Here is a 22,912-nt window from a genome sequence, read left to right on the forward strand (position 1 = left end):
AAAAAATGTTGCATTCAAGTTGACTGCTAAGTTCTTATCAATCCTGATGTAAATGGAAAAGTATTTTCCAAGACTCAAACGTGCCTGTCCCAAGGAGAAAAAGTATTAATTTGAAACTTAAACACACGTGGGGAAACTGAACAGTCCAACCAGTAGACTATGATAAACTAGGTAATTAAGCTACTTTGTTTACAGTATTTCCAGGCTTCAACCAGTGCTGCTTTTCATTCAGACTTATGTGCACATTTATTAGAGTATATATTTATATATCTATAGAGTGTTTTTCATGGTTGTGTTGATATTTTTTCCCCCTGTTTGCTTTGATTGGTAACTGAGGTGATTAAAATCAGGAAAGTTTAAAATAAAAGTATTTACATTTAAAATAAAAGTGTTTAAGTTTAAAATAAAAGTGAACAATAATTACTGATATGACTGATATGATACACTTATATCGTGATACAGTTTTCAGCCATATCGCCCAGCCCTGTGTGTGTGTGTGACTGATTGGACTCCATATAGAGAGAGCTGGGGCTGCTGTGTGTGTGTGTGTGTGTGTGTGTGTGTGTGTGAGTGACTCACTGGACTCCATATAGAGAGAGCTGGGGCTGCTACGTTCACTGCTGTGGGGGGAGAAGGGGTCATAGCTCTTCCCACAGGCGTCATCAACAGCCGACTCTGAAATCACACACACGCACGCGCGCGCGCGCGCGCGCGAAGAAAAGCACGCATGTACACACACACAAAGAAAAGCACACACACACACAAACAAAGAAAGACACACACACACACACACACACACACACACAAGGCACATATTAATAATATTCACCAGTTTCCTGAATTGTGCCAGCAAGGTGTTGAAAATAATCATGGGATGAAATACATGCACAAATGAAAACAAAATGAATGTGATGTGTTGGAGCCTAAACCATACTGATATCAGCTTCAAAACATAAAAGCGCTGATTCTGGATGAGCAGTTCACATACAGGCAAGAATGTTTTGCATCGTCCCCAAACTGCCACTTCATAGCACGACTACACCCGCTTAGGACAATAACGTACCATATACCCCTGGTCTCTCTAGCTGCCCTGATATAGCCCTGCGTCTCTCTAGCGGCCCTGGTATAGTCCTGCGTCTGTGTCCATATAGTCCTGCGTCTGTGTCTCTAGTGGCCCTGGTATAGTCCTGCGTCTGTCTCTCTAGCTGCCCTGGTATAGTCCTGCGTCTGTCTCTCTAGCTGCCCTGGTATAGTCCTGCGTCTGTCTCTCTAGCGGCCCTGGTATAGTCCTGCGTCTGTGTCCATATAGTCCTGCGTCTGTGTCTCTAGTGGCCCTGGTATAGTCCTGCGTCTGTCTCTCTAGCGGCCCTGGTATAGTCCTGCGTCTGTGTCCATATAGTCCTGCGTCTCTCTAGCTGCCCTGGTATAGTCCTACGTCTGTGTCCATATAGTCCTGCGTCTCTCTAGTGGCCCTGGTATAGTCCTGCGTCTGTGTCCATATAGTCCTGTGTCTCTCTAGCGGCCTTGGTATAGTCCTGCGTCTGTGTCCATATAGTCCTGCGTCTGTGTCTCTAGCGGCCCTGGTATAGTCCTGCGTCTGTGTCTCTAGTGGCCCTGGTATAGTCCTGCGTCTGTCTCTCTAGCGGCCCTGGTATAGTCCTGCGTCTGTGTCCATATAGTCCTGCGTCTCTCTAGCTGCCCTGGTATAGTCCTGCGTCTGTGTCCATATAGTCCTGCGTCTCTCTAGCGGCCCTGGTATAGTCCTGCGTCTGTGTCCATATAGTCCTGTGTCTCTCTAGCGGCCCTGGTATAGTCCTGCGTCTGTGTCCATATAGTCCTGCGTCTGTGTCTCTAGCGGCCCTGGTATAGTCCTGCGTCTGTGTCCAGTGCACACGTTTAATGCACCAATCTAAGTTTCATTTCACTGCTAGTTACGCCCCTGCTGGAAGTCATAGGTCAATTGACCTTTTCCAGACCCACTCTCAATCTCGGTCTGTGTGCTAACCATGTTATAAATGACTAAATTCCAGTTTGAGGTTGTGTGTAGGCACTTCAAGATACTGTTTGTTTAGACAGGTCACTCCCTACAATTCCTCTGCATAGTTACACTAACTTTTAACCCATCATCTTTTCTTAAAATATGTTTTTTTTTCCTCAGCAGAAGGTCCAAGAGGGAAGTGAGAATTTCAATAGGTCCAGTTAGCATGAGATCTGGTCTGGGAGAAAAACCCAGAACTTTGATTCAAACATGCCTGGCAAACATCCCAGTGTCAGCTTCCATATTATGGGTGTATGGTCAGGTGTGCTGTGGCCAAGACTCTTTTGCACATAACTGGATTTGAGCAAAAAACAATCTTTGGATGTAATGAACACATATGTCGATCTATCAATGCATGATAAATTAACCAAAAAAACACTACAATGAACAACCTTATAAAGCCAAAGTAACAAACAGACAATAATGAATCCTCCATATATTTACATGCTGCTTTCACAAACCACACACACACACACACACACGTGGTCAGAGAGCAGATCGGTTGGACCCGCTAGCCAATAGCGCTGCGATACGATGGGACACAAACACAGAGAGGAGGAGAGAGGGAGGGAGCATATATATATAGGCATATCTATGGGAGGGAGCATAGATATATAGGCATATCTATGGGAGGGAGCATAGATATATAGGCATATCTATGGGAGGGAGCATAGATATAGATATAGGTATATCTAATCTATGGGAGGAAGCATGAGCATGTAAAGCAAGATGGGAGGAAGTAGTGGCGTTCAGCATTGCCAACCTGCCACAGGGTCCTCTATTATTATGGTGATTTTCCTGTGTCCCCCTTCTTCAGCAGAGGAGAGAGAGAGAAAGAGAAAGAGAAAGAGGGAGAGAGAAAGAGGGGGGGGGGGAAGAGAGAGGAGAGACAGCGAGAGCGCGAGAGAGAGAGAGAGAGAGAGAGAGAGAGAGAGAGAGAGAGAGTGAGGCAAAGGTTACCCTGAACCACAGAGGGATATAATAGAAAGCAAGAGCCCAGGTAAGGGGAAGACTTTTAAAGCAATTAAACACCTAACCTACACACACTTGCACTAACCTACACACACACACACTTGCACTAACCTACACACACACACTTGCACTAACCTACACACACTTGCACTAACCTACACACACACACTTGCACTAACCTACACACACACACTTGCACTAACCTACACACACACACACTTCTAACTGAAGCATTTAAACACTTGCACTAACCTACACACACACACACTTGCACTAACCTACACACACACACACACTTCTAACTGAAGCAAATGCGAGCACACACACACACACACACACACACACACACACACACACACACCCACCTACCTCACTAACCATGCCTCATGTACAAACAAGGAAATCAAAGTAATTTCTCAGGCCTCTAAGCAATAGGGGTGGCACGGTTTATGACAAAAGTCCAAACGTTCGATTGGCTAGTTTCGGTTCGGGGCATGTGTGCACCGTTCGGTTGGCTAGTTTCGGTTCGGGGCATGTGTGCACCGTTCGGTTGGCTAGTCTTGGTCGGGGCATGTGTGCACCATTCGGTTGGCTAGTCTCGGTTCGGGGCATGTGTGCACCGTTCGGTTCATGACAAAAGTCCAAACCGTTCGGTTGGATAGTCTCAGTTCGGGGCATGTGTGCATCATACGGTTTTGAAGGTTCATGGCATGCGTAATGTAGCCTTATGCCCATATGTGATGGCATGCGTAATGTAGCCTTATGCCCATATGTGACCTTAGACAGTTTTTCCCCCTTTCACGTGAAAGCGGAAGTGTGGAGTGCTGCGGGTCACCTGTAGAAATGGCAAGTGGGAGAGATAACAAAGGCAGCCCAGAGTTGGAGGATGCACCAGGGTCGCATAAGTATGGTGTGTGGGAACATTTTGGATTTAAATTGACCTATGATGACAGTGGAAAGAAAACGGTAGATAGAAATGCAACTGTGTGCAAGCATTGTGCAACACGTCATTACGCTAGTTCAGTATTCATTACGCTAGTTCAGTATTCATTACGCTAGTTCAGTTGAGCGTTCTACAGGATCATTTCAATTCGGCAGAGACAGGAGAGAAAGTGCGCAGCTACAGGGCTTGTCAATGTTATGTGGTAGCATAGAAGCTATTTTGCATAGCACGGGTAGGCTACGATTTGTGTACAAATAAACTGTTCCGTAATATTTCAGTCAATCTTCGTGTGCTACAAAGGCACAAACGTTCCTGTAGATGGCAATAACACATTCTACTTTTTTGCCAAACAAATGAAAAGCTGCACTCTCTCAAGAACAATACTCATCCTGGCCACCACCTGTTTCAACTGTTACCCTCTGGTAGGCGTTACAATCCAGTACCACCAGATTTAAAAATAGCTTCTTTCCAAATGCAATAGTTTCCCTAAACAAATGTAGCTAGACAAACCCAGTCCCTTACAGTCACCGCCTGCAATTCAATACTTGCACTTATCTGCTCTGTTACTGTTTCTTATTCTGTTTGTATGTCTTTTACTGTTTTTACGAGGTTTTTATATGTTCTGTAACGATTATTTATTGTATTTATTGTGGGCACCCGGTGGAGTAGCGCTCCTAATCTCATTGTGTTGTGTATTGTGTAAAGTACAATGACAATAAAGGCATTCAATTCAAAAGCAATTTAAAATCATCAATGTCTTCACTCTTGCTGTATCAAAATCTCTTCTTTCCTTTCTTTCCTCAGAGTGTTAAAGATTAAAAGGAAAAATAACAAAAAACGTGATACGAACCAAACTGTGGGTTTTGTGAACCGTGCCACCCCTCAAACACTCGTAGTTGACATCTCTCTTTCTGTTTTTGTCTCAAACTAACACACACACACACACACACACCAGTCCTCTACTCACCAAGCCTTCTCTTCTGCGTGAGCCCAGTGTCAGATAGTGACCGTGTGTGACCCCTGCCGTGTGCCAGTCCCGGTCCCCGCTGGCCCTCCGAGAAGGAGCATCGCCGTGGCACCGTTGCGGTGGCAAGACTCTGCCCCCCCCCCACTGGCTCTCCACCGCCACGGCTGCCCTCGCCCTCTCCCTCGGCCTCTCCCTCTCCCTCTCCCTCTCCCTCGGCCTGCTCGCTGCTCCGCGTGGAGCTGTGCGAGTCCCGCCGCCGGCTGCGCTGGCCCAGGTTCCCGATGGCCAGGTACTCCGGTCCGTCGTCCAGCTCCAGCGCCTCTGATGACGAAACGCCCGCCCCCGTCCCCACCCCGGCCGGGGGCTCCGTCAGTGAGATGTGGGGCACAGAGCAGGACGGATGCTGCTGCTGCTCCCCAGAGACGCCACCACCAGCGCAGTCCCACGGAGCTCCAACTGCACCGTCTGACACCTCCGTATGCCGGCGCGCAGCGCCTGGGAGAGAGAGAGAGAGAGAGACTGTGTGAGCTTAATGTTTTTAAAATAGATAACATTCCCCATGTCCTCATACTAATCACCCACGCTCAAGAAGAACGCCAAAAAGCACATGCAAAGAATTTTCAACACTGTGCACTTTTTGTGCCCAAACAGGAAACCCATTTAGACACCTCGTGGGCTATTCAGAGTGATATGTTACCTCAGCAGCACACAGAGGCAGCTATTCTCCTCCCAAGGCCTCTCGCACTGCTGCTGCTGCTCCTCCTATGGACATGCTAGCGTAGCTAATGTCAATGCTGCTCCTCCTATGGACATGCTTGCGTAGCTAATGTCAATGCTGCTCCTCCTATGGACATGCTAGCGTAGCTAACGTCAATGCTGCTCCTCCTATGGACATGCTAGCGTAGCTAATGTCAATGCTGCTCCTCCTATGGACATGCTAGCGTAGCTAATGTCAATGCTGCTCCTCCTCCTATGGACATGCTAGAGTAGCTAATGTCAATGCTGCTCCTCCTATGGACATGCTAGCGTAGCTAATGTCAATGCTGCTGCTCCTCCTATGGACATGCTAGCGTAGCTAATGTCAATGCTGCTCCTCCTATGGACATGCTAGCGTATCTAATGTCAATGCTGCTCCTCCTCCTATGGACATGCTAGCGTAGCTAATGTCAATGCTGCTCCTCCTATGGACATGCTAGCGTAGCTAATGTCAATGCTGCTCCTCCTCCTATGGACATGCTAACGTAGCTAATGTCAATGCTGCTCCTCCTGTACATTCTAGCGTAGGTAATGTCAGTGTAGCATGTGCATGCTAGCGTAGGTAATGTCAGTGTAGCATGTGCATGCTAGTGTGGGTACCTGATCTGCATGGGTTACCAGATCTGCATGATACGTCATAATAGATGATGCGTCGCCGCCTCATTTGTCCAAAGTCGAGAGTAGAATTTGGCTGGGTTAGATGCGTAGCTGCTCAAGCGATGCCTGATGTAAAAGTTTTAATATTTAAAGTGGACCCTTTCACAGCAACAGTGATGTGGTTGGCTGGTTTGTGTGACATCACAGCTGCAAACAACGCTGTCTGATTAACCCTGCTGTAATCGCGGGAAAATAAGCTAACTTTAGGTTTTACTTTGATCTATTTTTATGTTTCTTAAGTGTAACGCTATTGCATTGCTGTTTGACAGTAGTGAAATCAACAGTAAACTAGCTCATATGCTAGTGGAACATCATATAAGTAACTCATATATATATATATATATATATATATTCATATATATACACACACACTGCAGAAGTTTATTCTTCCTGCCGCTCTCAGAGTAGCACTTGCATTGTCAAAAGCAATCCTCAGCCAAAAGCTATATTTTCTGAAAGACGACTCTTGGATATCACCTTGAATATTTGTCGTGCGAAACAGCAGATCACCACCCTCCAACTAACAACAACTCTCCACCGATCAAGGTGAGTACATGATTTACTTGAATTTACCATAACAATTGCTTGATAACATTTTGAAGTTACAAAACTGTCACTTCCCCTCATGAAAACAACATTAATCAGTCCTTTGGTCTTTAAGTAATGTTACCCTAGCATACTTACTTCAGGAGAAGAAATGTAAGTCTAACAGTGGCCAACAGTCTGCGCGTAACGTACATTTATGAATGGGTTTTCCAACTCTCGGTCAGAGTCAATCTTACAGTTGTAGACCTATGAAATCTTTGGGTTTTTTACGTGTATCGGGAGAGGAAATACAGATCGTATTGAAAGTATTTCCCATATCGTAGCCTACTAGCTCGCTCGCAACAGCAAAAATGAAACATGGAGAGTGGATGTCTCCGCAGAGACACCACTGTTACATTAGATGCGCACTCAATCGCAATTCGACGCAGGAAAAAAATGCAACGACGGGTAGAAACGAAGGTAAATTGGATTAAAGAAAAACTTGGCCAAAAACATTGTGTATGCAGTTGCGGTGAGTCTAGTGAATCGCGGACTATAGCCTAACAAACGAAAGTAAAGGAGATTTGCACCAAATAAAGGCAGTGTTGTGGGTTTTGTTTCTACAACATGTTGGCACCAAAGTTAATTTCTGTCATAAACGAAGTAAGCCAAGCGTTTTCTCCATTGTCAACATGAACTACCGGTATGTTCAAGCAGTGACATGTGGTTTAATGCATGGGTAACGCTTTAGAATAACATGTGCTTATTAGGTATTAACAGTGCATAATAAGCAGTTAACACTCTTTGAAGCAGGAGACCGGGGTTCGATTCCTGCTCACTGCAACAATTTTAAAGGTGCATTTCTCACAGCTAAACCAAGCTAGATAGAGAGATATAGTATAGAGAGATAGAAGGTTGGGCTTGTGGAACTATAGGCTACATGGTCCTCGCTTTAGATTGGGGGGCTGCAAAATGTACTACAAATAGGTAAGAAAGGTCTTATAAGCGTATTAGTTATCCACCTTTTTGTCTTATACACCATTAACAAGCATTAACAAGCTGCTTGTTAACACTTACAACTGTTAACAAATATGCTTGTAAGTAACCTAAAAGGCTGCTTATTAACACTTACAAGCTGCACGTTAACAGTTAGTTAATGTTATTAAAGGATAACAACAGTTAACTAACTGTTAGTAATGAATTGTTAACTGCTTATTATGCACTGTTAATACCTAATAAGCACATGTTATTCTAAAGCGTTACCAATGCATGGGTTAACGTGACGTGTCTTTAAATCCCGTCTCTCTCTCAAGTCACGTTAAATGGTGTGATTAGCAACTAGAATTTTTTTTAAAAACCCCGGGAGTGACACCCCCGACCCCCAGTTTTTGTCATACTGTAGCCTTGTAACCTTTTTTTCTAGAGGAAACACTGAGTAGGTCAGAGCAGGTCGCTGTAGAAATCTGGGGTATTTCTGTATGTATTCTGATGTGTTCATCTGTGTTACTTTTGTGTTACTGTGTGTAGTATACAACAGGGAGAGGTTCATATTATTGTACATAACTGTGCCTTAGGCCTGTGTACCAGCAGGAAGGTCATACAGGCCGATGTTTAGGAACATCTGAGGAACATCAGTGATAACATGGGCCGAGGGAGACAGCATGTCTGCCTATTCGGGCTAGTATCTCCATCTGGCCAGGGCCGGGTTTTGTACAGTGGTTGGTACCTTCCACGTTGGCATGATTTACGTTGATATGATTTTAGTATAACAGGCTTTGTCTCAGGTTTGGACTTCGAGACGGATCGAGGAAGCGACTCGGGGAGCATCTTATGCCAAGACGCTCAGCAGCAGCCCGCTTCTACTAACTACCACACCTGTTAGACTCTGTGCAGTTTTACTGTTTGAGACTTAGCCTGTGCTCGGTTAGTGAGTGATGTACCATCTACAATAAATTCTTTTGATCACCGATCCTGATCCAGCCGTCAAGCTTTATTGACCATCTTCAATACAGACATCAGAACTAAAACACAACGCAAAACGATCGTGAATCCAACATTTGGTGCCGTGACCCGGATGCAAGAGGAGGGGGAAGACGAGAACATCCATTCGGCGAGGTCAGACTGAGTCTTCGGGTTCAAACAGACTTCGGGTTCAAACAGACTTCGAGGGCAGATTTTGAAACTTCACATCTGTAAGAAGAGTCTATTTTGGGCCCCGGGCTGACGTGACCAACCCCAGCTGGAAGCCTACCAAGAGGGAGGACGCGGTGTGCGTGTGCACCCGCCGCAGTGAAGAAACTCTGACCAGGTGAAAGCAAAGAGTTTTTTCTCCTCTGTGCGTGAAAAGAACCAAGAGTAAAGTTAAAAAAATAGACATAATTTAGGGAGTAAATTAGAATGTTTTGATTTAAAGCTGCACATTAATGGGAGTATTGAAGTTTGTGTCATTAAGTGTTTTGACAAGTAACACACCTATATACCTATATCAATGATTGATGAGCTCTAGACGTCATTGGATATAAGAAGTTTTCTGATAAAAAGTAAACGGTTAAAGTGTACACATATTTTGGGTAATTGGAATAGATTCGTGAACGAATTAAAAGAAGTAATCGATTAACTACGGACAAGCTTGGGGGATTAAAGCTTTTCTTTTTTCTGTACTGCCATTACATACTAAGCTGTGTGGGTTTTGTGATAAAAGCTGTGTGGGTTTTGTGAAGTTGCTGTGCGGGTGCCGAAGAGAAAATAGAAGGAGTTACTGTTGCTACAGTCATTATTTTTGCTGAAGTGAACGGTGTGGTTGTTTCTCAAGGTCTTTGTTTAGTTTAATGGCCTAAGACTAAACTTAGCGTTACAGTGATACAGAGAGGAGACGAAATCACCAGAGGGGGGTGTTTTGGTTGTGCAGTAATTGAAAAGTGGGATAGGGTTTCCAACCTATGTTTTTGTTGACTTGGTCAACTATGAATTTAACGAGAGATTGTTAAAAGTGTGAGTGAGACATTAATTTTTTGTCGTTGTCCAGCCGTTTTTGGGAGAGAGGAAATAGTCTGAGTTAAGTGGAACTGACACTGGTGAAATTTATTGTTGTGGCTTCATGCTGTGAGTAAAATAATTTACCAAGTGCCAGGTTACGGAGCGAGAGAGATAAGGAGAGAGTGTTTTCTTTTCCCTGCATGGCGGGAGCAGCGAGCGTGTGTGTGAGTGTGCGTGTGTGGGAAAAAAAAGGAGAAGGACAGAGAGAGAGAGAGGTTCTTTTTTCTTTGGCCAAAGCAGAATCGCAAAAGTTGGCACTAAAACATCCCACACTACTGACAAATTTAAGTTAAAAGTTTAAATAAAGGATCACGTCACTGCACGAAACACATAGTACAATTTAATATTTAATGATTTGATATTAGCACAATCCAGATATGGTTCTTGGTAGGAAAACTAAGTTGCAGGCCTTAGCTGAGATACACGACTATGTGTCAGATTGGATGGCAGTGAAATTACAATTGGGCAAATTTGAGGAAAAATTACAAAGAAAAATAGAGAAGTTGGAACTAGAGATCCGAGGCAGGATTTGGAGAACAGAGATGGACAGACGTGATTTGGATGAACAACTCATGGAAGCGGATGTGTTGCCAGAACAGAGTGAAATGAGGCGAAGAGGAGTAGTCTCAGAGGCCCACTCAATGGGGAGGAGCCAACTCCTCCCATACACCCCGGCACCTATTGTGGGCGGGGGTCGCAACAGGCAACCAAGCACCCGCCTCAAACCGACTCTGCCTGACTTGGACTCAACAGCCATGGTGGAGACATCTAGAAGTGCAGTGGACATTGATAAAGACAGCTTCATTGGACAGAATGCTGCTGTTATGGGAACCCCACCTGATCAACAGCCAGCAGGTGACACGAAACAAATCATTCTGGCCCCATCAGCAGCCACTGCTTTCTACAATCCACAAAGACAAGGAAGAACGTCTGCAACCAACCGTCATCAAACTGCTCCACTCCAGTATGGCTATCCACAGCCACTAGCCATAGCTTCAGTACCTCCTCCTCTATTGTTGTTACCAATACCACTGGCTACAAGCCCTTACCCACCTCACCCACCGGTCAACTCTTTCCCTACCCGACCACAACCACCACCCCCGCCCCCACCTGTCAACTCTTTACCTCACCCACCCCCACCCCCACCTCCCCCACCCCCACCTGCACCAGTGAATGATGGGGCATCTACATCCAATGCTGCCCAGGGAGCGACTGCTCCGGTAACAAGGCCTAAGACAATGAAAACCAGGCCAGCGATGGAGGACTGGGATGCCGGGGATGAGTCAGCTGACGAGGCACTCATATGCCCTGTGCGCACAGTAGCCACCACCGACGGCGTGTCTGTGCTGTACCAACCAGCGAGAACCGACAACACCCTCTATGCTACTGCCTTGCTTGAAGAACACATCAAAATTTAATTCTTGATTGATACTGGTGCTGAACTTACAGTCTTTTCATCCGACCTATTGGAGAAACACAAAATACCTCTGTCAGGCATCATCAAGACAGCTGGTGGACCAACCGGAGAAAAATGCAGTCTGAAGCAGACAGCCCCAGTCACCATAGCCATTGGAGAAGGAGATGGAGAAGTCTTGTGGAACCTGAGAAGGCTAAAAAGAGAGGATCTCCTGGAACATCCAGCATGGGCTAAGGGAAAGAATGACTGTGGACTGTTGGAAATGGAACCTGTCAGACTGACGGGAAAACCACCTCCGTGTGTGAAACAAAGTCCCATCAAGAATGGACAGCTTGTGGCAGAATTGTTGGATGCAATGCAGCTGCCAAAAGACCTGGCAGTGATCAAAGTAAAGTCACATACAAGGCAAGGCACCATTGAAGCAAGAGGCAATGCAATGGCGGATGCGGTGTCAAGAACAGCCGCAAGAAAAAGAGAGGGGGGGATAACGAAACGACTAACGAGAATGGACACGGAAATGGAAACATGGACGGATCTAACGGTAACAGGACATTTTTTGAAAATGACAACGAGAAATGCATGATGAGAGTGACAAAGAAGGTCAAGGAAGAACGGAAACAGGAAAGTTTGGCCAACATCAAAGACATGCAGAACAGCGCAAGCCGAGAAGAGAAGTGGACTTGGATTGAAAATGCGGCGAAGCTCCAGGATGACAACTTGTGGAGGTTTGGAACACGAACAGTGGCTCCAGAAAGTCTTCTGCCATATCTGGCGACGCAAATTCATTCACTTGGACACGTGGGAGTGGAAAAGATGAGGAACAGATTCATACAGGTCTGGTGGGCCCCAAAGTTCACAGCATCGGCCAGGGACATCGTCAAGCGGTGTGCCACCTGTCGGCAAAACAACCACGACAGAAAGGTCAAGCTGCCAACATTGAAAACACCTGCTCCACCAGAGCCTTTCAGAGTTCTTCAGATAGATTACATCACTCTTCCAAAGTGCAAAGGCTATCGCGACGTTCTGATTGTTCTGTGCAAGTTCTCTAGGTGGATCGAGGCGTTCCCTGCACGATCCGGAACTGCACTACACACTGCCAAAGTCCTTGTGAAAGACATCATTCCCCGATACGGTTTGCCAGAACAGATCTGCTCAGATCAGATTTTGTTGATAACACAGTTGGCAGTGAAGGTCCAGGGTGAGAGAAAAGTGGATACATGCGAGCCATTGCAAACTAATAGAACCGCCTGAAACATGACGCGCTTGGGTAGGGTACGAATTCTATCTGAGGTTCCGCCGATCTTTTAGGGGTGAGGTGTGAACTAGAGGGGGGAAGATTCATGGGAGACTTTAATTTTGACCAGGAATTTATGACGTCAGGAGAAATGAAAGGTTAGGGATCCGAGGGTAGAAGCTTTCCTTTGAGAATCCGAACATGCTCAGAGTGTTGTGGTAGTGGACTCTTCTTGACACAAACTCATGTTATGAAAAGTTATAGACTTAGATAAGTCTTATAATTGATTTTGATGATTAAATATGTGTGATTACTGATATATGAAATGTTTAATCTGAGGATACAATTACAATTGCCGATTTTTGAGAATGATTACAGTTAAGCTAGATCAAGAGGGGGGAGTAATCCTGTAGTCCTGGTTCTAGAGGTTGGTTTCTGGGGACACCCGTAAGGGAGCTGAACACGCAGCAACGGGTTAACCGGGGACTCACTGGGGGACCAGGGTTGGGAGGTTTCTACACCCCTATAATAGATGATTATATATACTATTGTTTTCATGACTATCCTTCAACTGATACTGCTCTTTCTTTTCACTCCACATGTGCCTATGAGGTTGCCGGGAGCCACAGACAACATCTGGGACAGAGACTTTGCCTTTGAACTGAACTGTTGCCTGCCGGTCTCCTGCACTTCTCTCCAAAAAGACTCTGTTTCCCGAAGGAATCCTCAACTCCATCATTCTCTAACAGCAATCAGCTCACTGAATTCTGTGTTGTGTAACTGTTGTTGTGTGTCTCCGAAAATGTCCCCGAGAATGTTGTTTTGTTGTGCTGTTATCCTGTGTCACCTGGTTATTGTTACTGATACTCTGTATGACAGCCATCATGATGTGCACAAGGACAACACGTTCCTGAAGACGGCTCATGGGTTGGCCCAGGCCAAGCGTAAGCATTCGTGTTGGGTATGCGGGTTAATGCCATCTGCCTCTGAAGTGTATCCTTACATAGCCATCCCCTTTACCATCCCAGAGTATGTAGCAGCCTTTAACAGTACTACAAATAGTTCCCCTGATGACATCTTTCCAAATCCTCCATGGGTCGGAGGGCCCCCTACTAAGCTTAAATTGAGTTATGCCCCACGTGGTGTGATCTGTTGGGTGGCCGACAAGAGTGGACGGTCGGTGGTAGGTCAGAGCATCTGCCCATATGAAGTTCCGGTTGGACAGATTGAGGTTTCCATTGAACAGTCAGGTGAAGTGGTCCTTATTCCCCTTCCCCCGATGATGCGTGTTCCAGGTGTAACACCAGGAAGCACGGTCGTCACTAATGCACTAGCCCCTGTACGTGGTTCCATGTTTGTGTGTGGACAGTATGCATATTCCTATCTTCCCCCTAATTGGCAAGGCTCCTGTTATTTAGCTTATGTTGTTCCAGCTGTGAGGATTGTGGAGAGGGAACATTTGGTGGGTGAGTCAACATCCATACACCCTAGGACTAAGCGTGACGCTTTTGGGGGTCACAGTATTGTTGCAACCCCGACACAGAGATTCTTTGCCGCTTTAATTCCAACTTATGGCCTAACTGTGGCACTCGATGAGATTAGAGATCTGGTACACATTGTTGATGTAGTAGCTAATGACACTGCACGCGCTCTTTCAGACATTGAACGGGAACTGTATGCAGTAAGACAGGTTGCCCTTCAGAATAGGCTCTGCCTGGACGTGGTTTTGGCCAGTAAGGGAGGTGCTTGTGCTCTGATTGGACAGGAATGCTGTACTTATGTGCCTGACTCGACCGTTAATGTCTCCAATTACATCAAAGATATTTACGCCAACGTGCAGCAGCTTAAGCGGGATAATGGTAGCTGGTCCCTGGGAGGTTGGTTGAGTAGCTGGGGTGGGTCCCTGTTTGCTCAGATTGTCCAGTTAATTTTGCCCCTGCTCATTCCCATCTTTGTCATCTACTTAGCTATCCAAGTGGTGTTGTGTATCATCAAGCGTGCCACCACTACCACTCCAAGATTGGCCCCTGTTAGAGTACCTCCTGCCCAGCCTCGGGATGAACCGGGGATGTGGGTTTGATTCCTTTCCTTTTTAATTTCTTTTTATGTGTGAGACAATCCTCCGGAACGAAATCAGTTATTATGTTTTCTTTTAAGACACCGGCACTTTTTCCTTTTTCAAAGTGCTAGAGAAGTAATCTTGTCTTGGTTTGTCCTCTGTTCTTTAGACCACATCAGACTCCTTTTATTTGTTTTGTATGATCTATAAAAATCTGTGTTTTTTAATTGATCAAGAGGGGGGACTGTAGAAATCTGGGGTATTTCTGTATGTATTCTGATGTGTTCATCTGTGTTACTTTTGTGTTACTGTGTGTAGTATACAACAGGGAGAGGTTCATATTATTGTACATAACTGTGCCTTAGGCCTGTGTACCAGCAGGAAGGTCATACAGGCCGATGTTTAGGAACATCTGAGGAACATCAGTGATAACATGGGCCGAGGGAGACAGCATGTCTGCCTATTCGGGCTAGTATCTCCATCTGGCCAGGGCCGGGTTTTGTACAGTGGTTGGTACCTTCCACGTTGGCATGATTTACGTTGATATGATTTTAGTATAACAGGCTTTGTCTCAGGTTTGGACTTCGAGACGGATCGAGGAAGCGACTCGGGGAGCATCTTATGCCAAGACGCTCAGCAGCAGCCCGCTTCTACTAACTACCACACCTGTTAGACTCTGTGCAGTTTTACTGTTTGAGACTTAGCCTGTGCTCGGTTAGTGAGTGATGTACCATCTACAATAAATTCTTTTGATCACCGATCCTGATCCAGCCGTCAAGCTTTATTGACCATCTTCAATACAGACATCAGAACTAAAACACAACGCAAAACGATCGTGAATCCAACATCGCGTTTTTATATTCCAGGTAAGAGTAACACACCATGAGTGTGTGTGCTATGTTGTAAGTATAACCAATATCTTCAGAGTTTGTTTTCCATAGTTTTTTTTTCCTTTCTAATATTAACACTTAATTTTCGCATAGACCTCTGTACCAGGCAGCCACAATCATTGGTGCAATCATTGGTACAAATGGTACAATTGGTGGAAATTCTGATAGATTATAGATAAAAGATTCCCATTCCCCTGCCATTCTGTGATCGGCAATTGGCAGATCATGATTTTGGTGGTCGGTGATCAGCCCCAAAAATGCTGATCGGAGCATCTCTAGTAAAAAAGAGCAGAGAGAGGCTGTCTCTCAGAAATAAAGATGCCGAGATATTCATCTCTGTGAAAACTTCTTTTTAAGTTATCTGATGACTTTCTTGAAGAAGTGTCATCAGTATCATAGTGTCATCTTAACTCACTGGGCAAAGGTAACATTCTGAATATATGTTTTATAATATGAACAAGAGACTGTAGTACAGGGTTCCTACACATTTTCCATTTCAAAATTCCATACTTTTTCCATACTCATATTTCCAAACTTCTCGGTAGATTTTTCTGACCATATTCTCGACATTGCGGCCACATCTGGTTTGGGATAACTTGGTGAAAACAAAGGTATGGACAACTGAAGTGAACTAAAAAATGACACTTAATATTCGTCCATTTAGCTGGGTCATTTTTAGTTGTATCTTAGTTGTATCTTGACGATGGGGACTGACAGTTAAGCTACCCAACAGTAGGAACGGTTCATTATGACCTGAGTGAAGTGATTAGTACTGCAACAAATGCAATAGTCTGGAAACACAAATATTTCTCTTTTGTTCTTTTTTCCACACTTATCCAGACATGGAAATTACTAAATTCAAATTCCATACTTTTCCAGGTTTTCCATACTGCGTAGGAACCCTGCTAGTAAGAGTATTCCTAAAGGCTGATTTATGCTTCTTCGTTGATTCCATGCAGATTCTGTAAAAGTTATTATTATTTGCAAGTAGAACGCTCCATTGACTTGAATGGGATTTCCCAAAGTTCTACGGGTCCTTATTTCCGTGTGTGCAGAGAAGGTGTAATGATGATGATATTATGATACGATGTAAGGTATAAATATGTGTGTGAGAAACAACTGATTGTCTCTTGGGTGCACAGACTTTGTCTCTGTATCCTGATTGCCTGATGTCTATGAGACCTCTTTGCGCAGAGATTAATAAACTACTAAAGAGAAAGGCAAAAACCTTATTTCAGACTCTCAGTATTTATAGACCTTTAAGCTAAAGTTCTTCCACAGTTTTTAAAACCGGTTTAAAACACTAATTGTTTGTTGGTTTTATTTTCACAGGTTGACAGGCCTCAATGGACAGTGAGACAGTGATCTACCTTTGGACTGGCACCGACCAGACATGGACACTGAAACTTGATTTCTCATAATGAATATCTTTACAAGATGCAACACACATTGTGAAACACTTCACACACTAATAAACATGTCCACTGTTGTTTTCTCTGGAATTGATTTGTTTGACATGGGTGGTAATGGATTTCCAAATGTATGGACAAGCTACATTTTACAGTTTATGTGTGTAATCAGCTGATATTAGATATGATGCCTTTTAGTATATGTAATTGGAAGCAAGCAAAGGTAGCCTAGAAATTATAGTATTACAAGAGTGGCTTTAAAGTAAGTATGGCGTGTTTAAACTTAAGATTCACAGAAATTAATTGCATTTGCTGCCCATTTTATTCATACATGTATAGCTCGTCAATTTCTTTAGTCTGATTGGGTTTTGTCGAGGGTTAACAACGTCAATGTTTCCAGTAGTTTGCATGTAAATCATATTAGAGAAATGTTAATGTCTGATATATCGAGGGTCTCGTTTTAACCTCAAGACATGTCAGTAGGTTGTGCCAATACCGATTCACTGACGAATGTTGTCAGGTCATGAATATGTTTCTTCTAGGGCTGTCAAGCGATGAAAAAAAATATGTATTTAATTACATACTCTGTGATTAATTCATCTAAATTAATTGTATGCATCAATTTCTGCTATGAACATATTTTAAAAACTTTCGGAAGATGAGTGAATCAATGAAGAGCCAAACCAACATTATAGACTTACAATTTTCCCTTTGATGTCAGATTTTTAGCATGATAAATGCAAATGACTAAAGTTTCCACTCACTGTCAATGACATGCAATTGTGTGGTATACCTATTAGTCCGTTTTTGGTCATTCAAACATGTAGGTTTTTATTCACATAATTACTAGGCTGTTGCCCTTTTCTATCGAGTGGGTGGCAGTCCAGGATAAGAAATAGCACAGCCATATATAGATTGACAGGCTAAAAGTTGGCAATTTAGTATACTGCAACAAATGTTTTCTTTGTTCAAATTAAAAAAACGGTAGATAACACAGTGCATCGATGTTTGGTGGCTAGCTGTAGTTCTGTATTGCAAGGATTGACAGGACGTTTGCAATGTAATACTGCAACAAATGTTTCCTTTGTTTAAATTACAAAAAACAGTATCCTGGTTTTGTTTACCACGCTTGGAGTTTAGTGCTGGGCTGGTGGGTGCCTATTTTTTTAACCTTTCTCACGGCACATCAACGCAACGCAAATCAAATTTACACTGGAGCTCCAAGAGGTTTAGTACACGCAGCCTTACAGTTACAACACTGTTTACAGCTCTTCGAGTCACGGTAAAATGTAATGTTTTGTACATAGCTAATTTAGATACACCTATGGTGTGGGTGCTTGCGTTTCTTTAGGAATCCGCCGTCTTGGATTGTATAGAAATGAATATTAAGTGACACATACAAATAAGAGGTTGGAGATATGGGACGGTTGATAATAGGTGACGTTCCTTAGACAGTACATCGATGTTTGGTGGCTAGCTGGCTAGTTCTGTATTTTCAAGGATTGACAGGCTAGAAGTTTGCAATTTAATACTGCAACAAATGATTTATATGTTTATATTAAAAAAACGGTAGGTAGGACACAGTAGGCCTATCGATGTTTAGCGGCTTGCTGGCTAGTTCAATATTTCAAAGACACTGCACTCCTTCCTGCACGTTGGGTCCTTCAACAGAAAACAATAAACTCAGGCGAATTATCGAACAGCAAACAACATTCTGACCAATTAAATTCTCGAAGTGCAACGGCTAATAGACCAATCAGAATGTATTTTGTGACGTATCATGCAGATCTGGTAACCCATGCAGATCAGGTACCCACACTAGCGTAGGTAATGTCAGTGTAGCATGTGCATGCTAGTGTAAGTAATGTCAGTGTAGCATGTGCATGCTAGCGTAGGTAATGTCAGTGTAGCATGTGCATGCTAGCGTAGGTAATGTCAGTGTAGCATGTACATGCTAGTGTAAGTAATGTCAGTGTAGCATGTGCATGCTAGCGTAGGTAATGTCAGTGTAGCATGTGCATGCTAGCGTAGGTAATGTCAGTGTAGCATGTACATGCTAGCGTAGGTAATGTCAGTGTAGCATGTACATGCTAGCGTAGGTAATGTCAGTGCTGCGCCTCCTATGTACATGCTAGCGTAGGTAATGTCAGTGCTGCTCCTCCTATGTACATGCTAGCGAAGGTAATGTCAGTGTAGCAGCGCAGCGGCTAAACCTGAGATGCTCTCAGCCAGGCCCAGGGGCGTGACGACCGACGCCTCCCTCAGGGAGCACTGGGACGTGGTCATGCGGCGCGACAGCCCGTTCTGGGCCTCTGGCGTCCTCCAGGCTCCCATGGCCCCCGGAAGCAGACACAAGCTCTGGCTCTTCAGCAGGCCCAGCGAGGAGGGTTCCTTCAGATGGGAGAGCTGCCGCACACAAGGAGTTATTAGTGATAGACAAGACAGCACACGAGGAGGGGAGTTATTAGTGATAGACAAGACACAGAGATAGACATTTGCTAGGTCATTCACTAGGTCTAGAAATGAATTGGTACCGTCATGCAGCAGGACAGGACGAGTGACAGTGAGAGGGTGAGTGAGAGGGTGAGTGAGAGTGAGAGTGACAGTGAGAGGGTGAGTGAGAGGGTGAGTGAGAAGGTCGAGTGAGAGGGTGAGTGAGAGTGAGAGTGAGAGTGACAGTGAGAGGGTGAGTGAGAGGGTGAGTGAGAGTGAGAGGGTGAGTGAGAGTGAGAGGGTGAGTGAGAGGGTGAGTGAGAAGGTCGAGTGAGAGGGTGAGTGAGAGTGAGAGGGTGAGGGTGAGTGACCGTGAGAGGGTGAGTGAGAGTGAGAGGGTGAGTGACCGTGAGAGGGTGAGTGACCGTGAGAGGGTGAGTGAGAGGGTGAGTGAGAGTGAGAGGGTGAGTGAGAGGGTGAGTGAGAGGGTGAGTGAGAGGGTGAGTGAGAGGGTGAGTGAGAGGGTCAGTGAGAGGGTGAGTGAGAGTGAGAGTGAGAGGGTGAGTGAGAGTGAGAGGGTGAGTGAGAGTGAGAGGGATAGTGACCGTGAGAGGGTGAGTGACCGTGAGAGGGTGAGTGACCGTGAGCGGGTGAGTGAGAGGGTGAGTGAGAGTGAGAGGGTGAGTGAGAGTGAGAGGGTGAGTGAGAGGGTGAGTGAGAGTGAGAGGGTGAGTGACCGTGAGAGGGTGAGTGAGAGGGTGAGTGAGAGTGAGAGGGTGAGTGACCGTGAGAGGGTGAGTGAGAGGGTGAGTGAGAGGGAGGGTGAGTGAGAGGGTGAGTGAGAGGGTGAGTGAGAGTGAGAGGGCGAGTGAGTGAGAGGGTGAGTGAGAGTGAGAGTGAGAGGGTGACTGAGAGGGTGAGTGAGAGTGAGAGGGCGAGTGAGTGAGAGGGTGAGTGAGTGATAGGGTGAGTGAGAGTGAGAGTGAGAGGGTGAGTGAGTGAGAGGGTGAGTGAGAGTGAGAGTGAGAGTGAGAGGGCGAGTGACTGAGAGGGTGAGTGAGAGTGAGAGTGAGAGGGTGAGTGAGAGGGTGAGTGAGAGTGAGAGGGTGACTGAGAGGGTGAGTGAGAGTGAGAGGGCGAGTGACTGAGAGGGTGAGTGAGAGTGAGAGGGTGAGTGAGAAGGCAAGTGAGAGGGTGAGTGAGTGATAAGGCAAGTAACAAGGTGAGTGACAGGGCGAGTGACTGAGAGGGTGAGTGAGAGTGAGAGGGTGAGTGAGAAGGCAAGTAACAAGGTGAGTGACAGGGCGAGTGAGAGCAGAGCACATACTCTGACGGTGTCGATGAGAGCCAGTAGTCGCGGGTCATTCTGCTCCACGGCCTCCAAGCACTGGAACATGGCAGAGACGTGGGGTTCGCTCAGCACAAACGCCTCATCTGGACCAAGAAACGATAACAACTCGTTAACAACCTAGTATGCTTAGAGGGGACAACAGATACAAGTCTGACCCATGGCAAGTTTGTTTACAGCACAAGAGCAGCACTTTACAGACAAGAGCAATTCAAAGTAATCTACAAAGACTATAAAAAGTAGAGCGCCCCAACCTGCATTTACTGACTTTCTGCCTGTATCCTATGACTTGATATAAACCACAGAAATAACTCTGCTGGCTTTGATAAGCGCAAACTACTAACAGGGCCATCATGAGACAGATATCTTTACAAACAAAAGACAGAGAGAGTCTTCTTGACAGACACATGAATGAGAGAGAGGTATTGCAATGTGTTTTACCGTTGTAATATTTGCGGGTGTTGTTGTGGTGTTTGAGCAGGGGCTTGAGTTGGGCAGAGAGCAGGTGGCCCTGCAGGCTGTGTAGGAGCCAGCGCTCTGCCTTGTAGCTCTCGCCCTGGGCCTGCACGCCACTGCTCAGCACTGGCTCCAGCTGGCTGAACTGCAAAGACAGCGAATAGAGTTAAGCTGGAGCATATTTCACAGTTTCTTACTTTAAAGGAATTATCCGGAGTAAAATGCACTTTAGATCGATTTCCGGATGATTGGGGGTACATACGTTGAGTTGACATCAAAATTATGTCATTCGGATGTGTTTTGAGAAAGTTCGATTGTACCGTTTTCAGTCACAACTCGTAGCCTGGAAGTGAGCGGGGCATTTCAATTGCGCCGCTACAAAACGCTATTTTTGTACCTCTTCTACAGTTCCAAACAACATAACACTTACGTGGTAGTGAGTAGAGGGTCCCTAAAGCCAAACCGAAGTATCCCGAGGTCTTTATGTGGTCGAATAGAGAGTCCAGAATGAATTTCATCAAGCCAGTACCTTTACAGAAATGTTGCCATCTTTGCCGCCACTTTGAGGGGAAAGTCCGTAGGAGTCTTATTACTGAGTGTGTTGTAACACGCTCTGGAAATTCACAATTTCGTCGCCGTTTTTTAAAAAAAAAAAAACATAGTCCAGTATTTCTTTCGAAATTGAAATGAAGTTGTATGGACTGGACTATGTTTTTTCTTTTTTTTAAACGGCGACGAAATTGTGAATTTCCAGAGCGTGTTACACAGCAATAAGACTCCTACGGACTTTCCCCTCAAGTTGGCGGCAAAGATGGCAACATTCCCGGAAAGGTACTGGCTTGATGAAATTCATTCTGGACTCGCTATTCGACCACATAAAGACCTCGGGATACTTCGGTTTGGCTTTAGGGACCCTCTACTCACTACCACGTAAGTGTTATGTTGTTTGGAACTGTAGAAGAGGTATAAAAATAGCGTTTTGTAGCGGCGCAATTGAAATGCCCCGCTCACTTCCAGGCTACGAGTTGTGACTGAAAACGGTACAATCGAACTTTCTTAAAACACATCCGAATGACATAATTTTGATGTCAACTCAACGTATGTACCCCCAATCATCCGGAAATCGATCTAAAGTGCATTTTACTCCGGATAATTCCTTTAAAATGGACATTGTCCCCAATTAAACTTACTACTGTCTTCCTTCAGCCCTTTATATAATGACTGACTGGGAGAGTGGTTAAAAGAGTGAGTTAGTGAGAGCTGGCTGATAGTGGTTAAAGAGAAACTATGCAGTTTTGGCAATTTCTTTTTCTCGCTTTTTGCTCGCAGGTTTCTCAGCACAGCTGCCCCTACAGCTTCAGAGTATATGATTTACGACACTCCTCAATCTGTCAGTCTGCTGTTACCTCTTTCCCTGTTCCTCCGACAACAGTTTACTTGCTTTCGGCTTCTTTTCGCTGGCTCTGCCATAAGGCAAAAGGCAAGGCAATTTTATTTATATAGCACATTTCATACCAATGGCAACCCAAAGTGCTTTTACACAATAAAATGAAGATAAGATCAAATAAATAAAAAACAAAATGTATTACATAATGGAGAGTTTGAAGGAGTGTTAGGTAACAATGTAGAATAGAGAAAAACAGATGAGGCAGATGAAGCAAAAAAGATGTTCTAAGAAAAGGCAACAGAAAATAGATGGGTTTTGATACTGGTTTTAAATGTATCAATTAAGGGTGCAGTTCTAATTGAGATGGGAAGCTGGTTCCACAGCT

At 44.8% G+C, this 22,912-nt stretch overlaps 1 protein-coding gene across 4 annotated transcripts in view; it reads right to left on the minus strand.

Annotated features, from left to right (window-relative positions):
* Window positions 1–22,912, minus strand: part of rubcn (rubicon autophagy regulator) — a 97,045-nt gene that overhangs the window by 66,562 nt on the left and 7,571 nt on the right. For all 4 annotated transcript variants that reach the window (XM_076279214.1, XM_076279215.1, XM_076279216.1 and 1 more), the window contains exons 4-8: window positions 21,126–21,285; window positions 20,664–20,770; window positions 19,117–19,309; window positions 4,921–5,415; window positions 580–675 (exon numbers count right to left, since the gene is read on the minus strand). In XM_076279214.1, coding sequence (XP_076135329.1) covers window positions 580–675; window positions 4,921–5,415; window positions 19,117–19,309; window positions 20,664–20,770; window positions 21,126–21,285 — 1,051 coding nt within the window. The remainder of the gene's footprint in view (window positions 1–579; window positions 676–4,920; window positions 5,416–19,116; window positions 19,310–20,663; window positions 20,771–21,125; window positions 21,286–22,912) is intronic.

Source organism: Alosa pseudoharengus, unplaced genomic scaffold, assembly GCF_046254945.1.
Source record: "Alosa pseudoharengus isolate Yale_2024_CS ecotype anadromous, Long Island Sound unplaced genomic scaffold, YU_APseudo_1.1 YU_APseudo_1.1_scf_11, whole genome shotgun sequence".
Lineage (NCBI taxonomy): Eukaryota > Metazoa > Chordata > Actinopteri > Clupeiformes > Clupeidae > Alosa > Alosa pseudoharengus.